The sequence below is a fragment of the Arachis hypogaea genome, chromosome 19, assembly GCF_003086295.3.
Source record: "Arachis hypogaea cultivar Tifrunner chromosome 19, arahy.Tifrunner.gnm2.J5K5, whole genome shotgun sequence".
In the NCBI taxonomy this organism is placed as follows: domain Eukaryota; kingdom Viridiplantae; phylum Streptophyta; class Magnoliopsida; order Fabales; family Fabaceae; genus Arachis; species Arachis hypogaea.
In genome coordinates, this window is record NC_092054.1 from 15,835,991 (window position 1) to 15,847,754 (window position 11,764).

The following is an 11,764-nucleotide window of genomic DNA, read 5'->3' on the forward strand; positions in this document are numbered from 1 at the left end:
TTTTTCTTTCTTCTCACTTGGCATCGAGAGTCGAAAGCAAAATTTATCACTTTGTGGCAGTAGAGTTGAGTTGACCAAGGGTTAGAAATGGATTGGATTTAGGAATAAAATTAGAATTAGAAAAAGGGGTTTGAAAAAATTTGGTAGTTTTTTGGTGTTAGGATTGTATGGATTTGATTTATGATGAAAGGTGCATTTCTGGTACACTCTTAGACTTTTATGTAGCGTTTGTTTTTAGTGTTTTTAGTGAATGAGCATTTGTTTTCTGAAACTTTGACGGAAAGATTGAGACTTAATATTGTGTTTGGTGACAGAGATTAGAACTAAAATTTCAGCCTCTTCAATATTTTGGAGATATATTTTGGAGATATAAGAGACTGAAATTTTAATAATATTTATTTCCAAAATTATCTTCATTCCCATCCTTCTTCTTTGCTTTTGGTTTTCGTTTCCTTCTCCTTTTCTTCTTTGTTGTCTCTTCCTCTTCTCCAGATATTTGGGTGCCCTTCATCAAATATGAGAAGCCTTTCATTTTATGACTTCAATAAGATCTTCTATTGTTTGTTTTTAGCATGAAAAATTATATCAACTTGTTATCATAGATTTGGTGAATGCTATACTCACTATGAAGGGTTGAGAAAGCCATGAATGCCACCAAGAACAGCACAAATAGTGGAAAATAAGGGGTTTCTTTCTGCTGCTATTGCTCCACTTCCACCTCTGCATGGTGGTAAAGTCTGAAACTTTGATCCAAAGGATATTCAAAAAAAGAAAGAAAAAAGCATATAACAACTGAAAAAGAAAAATCAACTTTAGATTTATGATGGGTATAATATGTGTTTGATCATTGATTCAAAGATAGTGCATGTGGCGGTAGTGATGGATTGGGACCTTTTAGATTTATTACAATTGGGACAAAAGACATTTGAATTGTGTTGTCATAACTAGCTCTTCTATGCCCTTTATTTTATTTTAATGGAAAATACTTAAAAATTGAAGGATGTTAATTACAACCAAGAAATTTGAGGAGAAAAAAAAGAAGAGGAGTATAAAAAAAAATTCAAATAATTTATTTGTTTTTGTCATTGTATTTATCTTAAGTTAAACAGGTTATTGGGACATATTCAGTTTTGTATATTTTATATCAAATATAATACAATGATTTAATTTAGTCACTGTCTCTTGATATTTTTGTTTCTGGTCCAAATGCAATTTTAGTTATTAGGTGTTAGATATCCCCACCTAACTCATTTAACCTATTTCTATATCAACATCTAACTTATATTTATTCAATACTCTTTTTTTTTTTTTCCAAATCCTATTAAATGCTATTATTTTGCAAAGATATTCCATAAATATAAAAATTTAGTTATAAAATCAGTCAATACATATATGCTTCAAATAATTTATCCTATATACTAATTAGTAATAAAAATCATCAAATATTTTATAATAGATTAATAAAATTTGTCATAATAGAAAATTTTTTTTATAAATGTTAAAATATGTATTTCTATACGAAAATTATTTTTCTGTTTGTGTAATAGAATTCACTACTCTACTTTATATTGCTATGAAACAATTATTGTTTTAATGATTTTTAAGTCCATTAATAAAAAAAAAAGATTTTCAAGTTTTCTATTCTGTTTTCAAATTTGAATTTTGAGTAAAAAATTACACACGTAATAAAACATAGGATACTTATATTCGAGCTACAAATACGATACATTAAGCCATTTTTTGGGTGCTTAATTTTCTTATCAGTTATATTTACATATTTTCAAAATTTAATTGAACAAGTTACATGATCCCACAAAAATAGAAAACGATCCAAGAGATGTGAGACACTAGTACTAATACATAATGTTCTTTACTCTTACTATGATAGTGTTTTATAGTATAAGGAAGAATTTTAACTGTTCTTGGAATATTATTATTTGAGCGATTTTAGTTGTTGATCTCAATCTACTTAATATATTAAAATTAAGTTTTTTCTTCGATTAATAAAAGTGAGATGTCAATTTCTCATGAACTATTTTTTTCTCTCAAATGAAAGCACTATTTTCTCTTTTAAATTTATTTTAGAAAAATATTTTTATTATAATTATATTACAATTATATTACAATTAGTATTTAATGAATAATGCATGATTATACTAATTTTAAAAAATATTTTATTATAATTAAATAAAATTAATATTTAATGCATTATCAACTAATGAAAGTGAAGGGTTAATTTCTCATAAATTATTTTTTCTTCAAAATAAAAACACTATTCTTTCTTCTAAATTTATTTTAGAAAATATTTTTACTATAATTATATTATAATATTATAATTATATTATAATTAGCATTTAATGAATAATGCATAATTATGCTAATTTAGAAAAATATCTTTATTAAATATTGTTTTGGTTCTTAAGGTTTAAGGTCAAAATATAATTCGTCCCAACGTTATTTTGAATTTAAATTCGTCCCCAACGTTTCATTTAATATTAAAATCATTCTTTTTAATAAAATTTTTAATTTTATTATTAAATTATCCCTAATAAAAAAATTATAAAATTAAAAAAAAAAAAAAAAGAATGCGGAGGGAGAGAAAGGAAGAGGAAAAATCAGAATAATATATTAGTGTTTGAATAATAATTCTGACTCTAAGATGGTCACAATCAAATTTTATGCACAACACACATGTAATGTGGTACTGTAATGCATCATTTATACTCTATTCTGAATTCGTGATTTTTGAATAATCATTGATAAGTTGTGTTGTTAAAATTATTGATAAAAATGATTTTACTATGCTATTGTTGTTGTTTTTAATTTCTGAGTCTACTATTTTTTAATTTTTGTTGATAGATTTATTGATTTTAGGGTTTAAGATAATTATTTATTGCTATTTTTCAACTTTTGTTACGGTTAAACAAATTGCTTGAACTGAATTATGTGTTTCAAGATCCTCTGAATTCCGGATTTCTTTTCGAATTAAAGGTTTTGACATTAAAAAATTGCCCCTTTTTAAGAACTATTTTTTGCAATGGAGCTATTCAATATCTCTCAGAAATTGAAATTTCATAATTGCTTTAAATTAAAAGAACTTATTCCAGTCACAAAGACCAATGAGGATGTTCTTTCAAAATTGGAGATACTGCTGCTAGCTAACTTGTCAAGACTCAGATGTGTAACTATAGACACAGGGGTGAAGCTAGACAATATTTAATAGGGAACAATATTTTTTTTAGTTTTTTATTTTAATTAAAAATAATAACTTAAACTTAGAATTAACTTTTTATAAGATAATTGAACATATCATATATTAAAATAATTAAACACAAATATCTCAAAACTAATTTTAAATATTGTAAATATAGGTTACATACTTGCTTTTAGAATCTTCAAATACTATTCTATTTCTTTTTAGACATTTTCTACAAAATTATTAAAAAAATGTATTATGTTTCATGTAAATAATTTAAATCACAACAATAACTTATGCAATGAAAAAAATAATAATAATATTATTAGAGCTGAAATAAGTTAAAATTTGTAATTTAAATACACAATTGAACTCGACGTTTTTTCTTTGATTCAAAGTCATCTATTATTGAGAATTTACATAGATAATAAGATAAATTTTATGCAACTTAACTAAACTCAATTTATTTTATTTTTTGTAAATCAATAATATCAATGTCACAAACAATTAATACGAGAAAAATTAAAAATAATACAAGAATAGCATTATAATTACATGATCATCATCTTCAATTTTTTTTAAAACCTAAATTAATATTATAAGATTATAAACTAGATAAATAAATAAATATATAAATTATTCAAAAAAAACAAATAAAAAAATAACTTATAAAAAAAATGAGAGATAATAATCGAAGACCAAAGACTACTTATTATTTTATAAGTTGTAATAATAATAAAAATATCGAATGATGTTTTGTTTTCTAATTAAAAAAAAAAGGGAAGAATAGAAGAAGTAATTTGTTGGTTTGTTGTTGCTGCCCTTTTAAATTTTTATTTCTAATATAAATTAAGATTTTTTTTAACTAAGTATATGACCTATAGCCTAAATAACACAAGTTTTTAATTATTCTTTGTTGTATTGAATAAGAATTAGGGACAATCATACATTTTTTAAAAGAGGAAAAGATTAGATATTATTTTTGGGATGGGAGGCATTCTTTTATTTTTTATTATATTTGTAAACAAATTTTTTTCTTTTAGGAGGGTCACTACCTCCCCTATTTTATAGGTAGCTTCGCTCCTGTTTTATAGACATAACATTGAGATGGTCTAAGGAAACAAACTTAAGATCCATTAGGGGGTCAACAAGAATGGTGAAATGAGTCAATCCAAGATATATTTTTACCCTTGAATGAGTTTACATTTTAGCCATATTTTTTCATGATTTGCATTAATGTTTTATGAAGAAATAAAAAGCGAGTCGTGCGTGTGCATGTTGTATTAGAATATTTATTTGTAATTTATTTATTATTTTATTTTAAAATGATCTTTTTGTTGAATCATTGTTGGACCAATTGGATCAATGAACTAATAAATCAGTGACTAAAGCGGTTTGATAATCGGTCTGATTTTTAGAATCTTAAATTTTAAATAAACGCAACCCTATTATACCCGTAAGTTGAAAATATTCCAACCCTAACCCTGTCATTCTTAACTTGCGGGTATCTAACCATATCTGCAGGTACCCGACTCTACTTGCAATTGACCAAAAAGATGTAACATTATTATATAACTTGATAATAATTTAAAATAAAACTAATTTTTATGTAAAAGAAAAACGTATTAAATTATCAATTAATGATTTTTCTTTTAGTAGCTAAAGATATTTTGCATTTAATGAGAGATCCTTGATTCAACATCCACTTGAAACATATTTTTATATAAGTATATAACATATACATATATAAGGTGTAGGTTGGATGGGTACCTGTGCGTAAGGTACATGTTGCCACCCCTACCTCCACTCCTCCAGCTCGGGGTGTGTATATGGTCCGGTTCAGTCCAAATTCAAACACTTTAAAAGCTAATTTGGTATGATTTTACGAGGTCTAGAATTGAGTAAAAGTATCAAAAATAGACTCGGTTATCATTTAAGACTAAGTCCAGATCAAGGCAAATCCACCTTTATCTGACTCATATGTATTCTAAAAGAATTAAAAATGGTATATATACTTTAAATTAATTTCAATATTATGTTATATTAATTATAAGTTTATTGTTTTATTTTTAATTACACTTATTAAATTAGAAAATAAATCAAAAAAATATGAAATTAAAATTTATGGACAAATTCAAATTCAAATATAAATATTAACTTCTCAATAATAAATATATTTTTTTAATAAATAACTACATCAAAATTAAATTTATCAAAATCCGAACTCCACTCATTTAGATTCGATTTTAGTAAGACCTAAAAATATAATTTTATTATATCTAAAACCAAATAAAAATCTCAAACACCTAATTATTTAACATCAAGTCCGAATCAGGCGAAGTCAACTTCACTCGACCATGTACACCCTTACCTTACCTCCAGCTCTAAGACATTTCTTGTGAGATCTGCAGCGCCGTTCTGTGTTCTCACATCCATTGCCATATCTTCCATGTAAGTTGTGAGGTTCGTACCGTCCCATTCTACCTTTCCCTTTCTTTCTCTTCGACTCTTACTGTTTTAGTCCATTGATATTGTGTCCTTTGAGTGCGTTTTGTATTTTCAAAAAGAAAAAGAAACTGAATGTCGCACTTTATCTTGTAGATTAGGTTTCACTGTGTTGCCGTACTATGTAATTGTTGTTGTATATATATATATATATATTTGGCTGTGTATGATGAATATTCCTGTTGTTAAAAAATAAAAAGTGGAGTCATAACTTATAAGTCAAAGAACTTGCTCATCCTTGTAGTAGTAGCCTTCAAGCATTTGATTATATAAGTTATCAATTAGAATATGAAATTTAGCGTTAGTTTTGTATTTTTTTCAGTAAATTTGACAGCGTTAATGATAATTTCTGGGATTTAATTGATTTATCCAGTAAAGTCATACCTTTTTTATTCATGTATAATACGTGGAGAGCTCGTTTCCTGTAGTGTTTGTTGATTTTCCTGACTTTGTTCTATTAAGCCCGACGTTTTTGACTGGTTAGGATGTTCTTTTTGTTTTTAGAAATTGTCTAATTGGATTTGTCTTTTAATTTGGTGCATAGATTAGGTTGTGTTCGTCATGGAAATGGTTGTCAATAATTGATCATCCAACAACTGTGATTTCTTTGATTAAAGGTGAGAACTGTTATTTTTAAATATTTCATATCTTATTTGAAAAATGTGTTATTTAGATATTCTTTTATTTTGTTTCTTTGCATAACATGTTTTTATCTTAGTATAATGTCAATCTAATTAAATGATGTTTCGTACTTTGATACTTACGGTTAGATTTACATGTTAGTTTCAGTTTATTGACAAAATGATTTTGACATTGTTTTTGTCATTTTATTCGGTTTAATATTGACCGTAGAAGAATGGATCCATCGAATTATCTTGATGTCTCAAGGATTGCATTTTGGTTCAAATGGCACTCCATCCATATTCTCTCGTGGGTCTTCTCGTTCCCTTGATGATGAAATTTTAGAAGATATTAAGAGAGTTATGCCTCACATGTCTTCTCATTCCCCTTTGATTCAGCGGTAAGGAAAAGCCCTAGTTCTGCGGAAAAGAAAGCGAAAAAGAAGGTATTCTTATGATATATTGAGTTTCCATCCTTTTATGTCACCTCAATGTTAATCAATTTTACATTATTTGTATAGAATAATTCATAAACCTGTTTTTTTAATATGTGACCGATCCCATTCTTTCTTGAACTTCATTATATAGGAAAAAAGCGGAAAAACCGGCAAAAAAGAACAAATAACTTGGTGTTAAAAAGGTTGAAGTTGTCTCTAGTACAACAGAAACAAAAAACTATCTCTTATTGTCGTCGCTATTTTCTTGTTGGAAGATGCTATGAGGTTTAAATGTTTTTCCCCCTTATACTTGCATAGAGTTGTTTCCACTTTCATTCTTTTTTTTTCCATATTTTACTGTCGAACTTTACATGAGAGCATGAGAAAATTTTATATTTGTGTTTTGATACTATAATTAACTGTGATCCTAGATGGTAATTGAAATATTCATTTCTTATAACATGGTGACCTGCTCGAAGTTCATTTATATTTGGGACTAATGGTAAACACATGACAAGAACATGATAACAAAATCCTATGATGAAATAGATGTTTTGTTATGCAAGATTTCTATATTAGAAAGTTAAGTTAGAAATTCTGTAAAATTTCCTCATTTCCAGTATTTCTTTTATGTGACATGAATTGACATGAACCCTTGTAAATTTGTGCAGTAGCATGACTGTGTCATTGTTTTATAGGTAGTATATTTTTGTAATTTATGCAATACATGCTATATTTTTATATTCAAAATTATCATATTATTTTTGCATCCTTTGCTTCATCTGATACAAAAATTTGGCAGGGTGACAAGTGCCATTTTTCACATGATTCAGTGCCTTTTACCAAATCAAAGGTACTTTTCTTATCTTTAAGTTACTATCTATTGATTTTTCATCAAAATATCCTGTGAACTAGACTTTATAACTGCTGTTGAACGATATTGATTTTGAAATTGCAGCCATGCTCCTTTTTCCCTCGTCACTCCTGCATGAAAGGGGATGACTGCCCTTTTAATCATCAACTCTCCAAGTTTCCTTGTGTTAACTTTGTGTCCGGAGGTTTTTGTGTCAGAGGTGATGCATGCTTGTTTCCTAACTGCTGTTGAACGATATTGATTTTGAAATTGCAGCCATGCTCCTTTTTCGTTCGTCACTCCTGCATGAAAGGGGATGACTGCCCTTTTGATCATCAACTCTCCAAGTATCCTTGTGTTAGCTTTGTGTCCGGAGGTTTTTGTGTTAGAGGTGAATGTATGCTTGTTTTCGCACCAGGTACCACATCCACCCTATATCTCTTCCTGTGCTTGTGATTTCAATCCAAATACAAAGGTTTTTGTTAGCATATATAATTAGGATAATTAGGTTGTGCATTATGTGTTAGCTTTGAGGAAAATTTCCCTAAGGGCAGCAGGTATACAGACGCAAGAGGTTCAGGGACAGTTTTGTAATTAAGCAGAATCAGGAAGTAGGAGAATTGAGTGCCCTGTTTCCCTTTGCTTGTTTCTATTTCTCCTCTATCTTCTCTTCAACTGTGATTTGAGATTCTAGACTCATCAGTCTGGATGATACTATGTAATTTAGCCTCTCCTATGTAGTTGAAAGTTGAAACACGCATTTTAAAAGCCTTTCTCGTTTTTGAATCTCAATAGTTATCAATCGGTATTTCCAGATGCATGTATGTGTATTATTATAATTTTAATTATTCTCACTTAAAATGGGCTTTATTGATCCGGTCACCAGCCAAAAGAAGATTTTGCTACACCTTCAAGGGTTCACAACCTAGGAATGAAATCTCCACACTTTTTAGGAAACACAAATTCCAACATGCCACCTAACATTCATGGCTGTGGTTCTATCCAACAAAACCATTTGATCATTCCTCCAAGAGTTCATCTTGACATCAATTCGGAACATAAAGCAACAAACATGGTACAGAAACAGCTTAAGCTTGCATCTAAAGGAGTTAGCTCCGTTGATGTTGCAAAGCTATCGTTGCCTTCTCCTACTACGCCAAAGGAAGGCACGACCAAAGTTGGCTCATCCTCTTCTGACCAAAGTACATAGTACATCTGGAACAAATCAAACTTTGGTGGAAATTCCAAAGAAATTGCCAGCTAGGATTTCAAAGGGAATTAACTTTCTTGCTTTTGGGAAAGATCCTGTGTGCAGTTTTAAGAGTTTTATTAACTCCCTTGTAAATGGGGAAAATAGTATTGATCTGCTCCATAATATAAGTTTCAGTTTGCTTGATCATACTTGTTCAACCTTAAAAGATGCAACAAAAGGAAGGGTACCACAGACTGATTTAATCTCCAGTGAGATTTCTGGTAAAAATCAATCTGCGGCATAAAGTATAAAATTGAGTTTTCCAGGGAAAACTTCAATGAATGATGCTTCAACTGGTTTACAAGGTAGTTCTCATGTGGATAACAACGAAAGTAAACCAGTCCAAGAGGCAAGAGGGGCATCTGATTCTTGTCAAATTCCCGCAGCAATACGGTTGCCATTTATGCGTCTGGTTTCTCCTTCATCTTCAGAACAGCTACCATCTAGAAAGGAGCTCTTGTCGACTGTATTGTCATTTGCAGCAGAGCATGAATCAGTTATCAAGATGAAAGATTCTGCTGGCACTTCAACTGCATAATTGGGTGAGAACTGAGAAGGAATACAGTAATAGCAGTTCAAGGTTGTTAGCTTCTTTCATTAAGTGTATTTAGGATATTATTGAATCAGTTAATGATATGATAATTAATTCTATATATAATGTAATTTATATGCATATATTTCATCATGCTTGTATAAACTAATCTTCATCATGTAGTCTAGACTCTTCGTGTTTTTCTTTCTTCTCACATGGCATCGAGAGTCAAAAGCAAAATTTATCGCTTTGTGGCAGTAGAGTGGAGTTGACCAAAGGTTAGAAATGGATTGGATTTAGGAATAAAATTAGAATTAGAAAAAGGGGTTTAAAAATTTTGGTAGTGTTTTTGTTAGGATTTGATTTATGATGAAAGGTGCATTGCAGATACACTTAGACTCTTACGTAGCAATTGTTAGTGTTTGTTTTCAAAGCTGGAAGATTTAGACTCATTATTGTTGTTGGTGGTAGAGACCTGAAACTAAAATTTCAACCTCTTTAATATTTTAGAGATATAGGAGACTGAAGTCTTAATAATATTTATTTCCAAAATTATCCTCATTCTCATTCTTCTTGGTTGCTTTTGGTTTTCTTTCCCCTCCAGCCCTTCTCTTCTTCTTTGTTGTCTATTCCTTTTTCCCAGATATTTGGGTGACCTTCATCAACTATGAGAAGCCTTTCATTTTATGACTTCAATAAGAACCTACATTGTTTTTTTTTTTTTTTTTTTTGCGTGAAAAAATTATATCAACTTGTTATCATAGATTTGGTGAATGCTATACTCACTATGAAGGGTTGAGAAAGCTATGAACGCCACCAAGAACAACACATAGTGGAATATAAGTGGGTATAATATATGTTTGATCATTGATTCAAGGATTCCATCTGGCGGTAGTGATGGATTGAGACCTTTTAGATTTATTAGAATTTGAACAAAAGGCATTTGAATTGTGTTGTCTTAACTAGCTCTTCTATGCCCTTTACTTTATTTTAATGGAAAATATTTAAAAATTGAAGGATGTTAATAACAAGTTAACAACCAAGAAATTTTAGGAGAAAAAAAATAAAAGAAGAGGAGAAAGGAGAAAGAAAAAAAAAAAAAGTATTTTAGTAATTTTGTTTATTTTTACAATTGTATTTATCTTAAATTAAACAGGATATTGAGATATAATTTAATTCTGTATATTTTATACCAAACATAATACAAATATTTAATTTAGTCTCTGTCTTTTGATTTCTATCTTTCAGTTTCAATTTCTCTTCCAAACGCAGCTTAAATTATTAGGTGTTATCTATCCTCACCTAACTCATTTAACCTATTTCTATGTCAACATCTAACTTATATTTATTCAATACTCTTTTTTTCCCAAATCCTATTATATGCTATTGTTTTACAAAGATATTCCATAAATATAAAAATTTAGTTATAAAATCAGTCAATATATATATATTTATATATGATGCTTCAAATAATTTTTCCTATATATTAATTAGTAATAAAAATCATCAAATATTTCATAATAGATTAATAAAATTTGTCATAATAGAATAATGATTTTTATAAATATTAAATTTGTATTTCTATACAAAAGTTGTTATTCTGTGTTTGTGTAATAGAATTCACTACTCTAATTTATATTGCTATGAAATAATTATTTTTTTAATGATTTTTAAGTCCATTAATAAAAAAATAAGATTTTCAAGTTTTTAATTTTTTTTCCAAATTTTGAATTTTAAGTAAAAAATTACACAAATAATAAATCATAGGATATTTATATTTCAGCTACAAATTCACTACTATTAAGCCATTTTTTGGGTGCTTACTTTTCTTATCAGTTATATTTACATATTTTCAAAATTTAATTTAACAAGTTACATGATGATACAAAAATAGAAAACGATACAAGAGATGTGCAGTTGAGACCCTAATACTAATACATAATGTTTCTTATTCTTACTATGATAGTGTTATATAGTATAAGAAAGAATTTTAACTGTTCTTAAAATATTATTACTATTGTCTATTGTTTTAGTGATTTTAAGTGTTGATCTCAATTATAAAATATATAATATTAATTAAAAATAATAATTAAAATTACTTAAATATTGATATTATAGAAATATTTATGAAATTTTTTTTATATTATATTGTTATACTGTTATTAGTGTTAACTTTTAGGATAATTAACTAATTTATTAATTTAGTAGTTATTTTATTAATTTAATTAAATAAATATAAAAAATTTAAATATCCGCTTACGCGGATTAAAAATATCAGGGGTAAAAAAATGGATAATTTTATTTTTTAATTTTATCTTTTACAGTATTTTATAATTCCAATTTTATCCTCCACTCCACCAGCTATAAAA

The 11,764-nt window shown here is 27.9% G+C and overlaps 1 protein-coding gene across 1 annotated transcript; it reads left to right on the forward strand.

Annotated features, from left to right (window-relative positions):
* The first annotated feature begins 5,531 nt into the window (after positions 1-5,531).
* LOC112776212 (uncharacterized) lies at positions 5,532-9,560 on the forward strand. The gene is made up of 7 exons (XM_025820275.2): positions 5,532-5,647; positions 6,251-6,318; positions 6,554-6,631; positions 6,721-6,767; positions 7,561-7,611; positions 7,888-8,029; positions 8,498-9,560. Coding segments are annotated over exons 1-7 (483 nt in total). The 5' UTR covers positions 5,532-5,645; the 3' UTR covers positions 8,593-9,560.
* Positions 9,561-11,764: the final 2,204 nt, after the last annotated feature.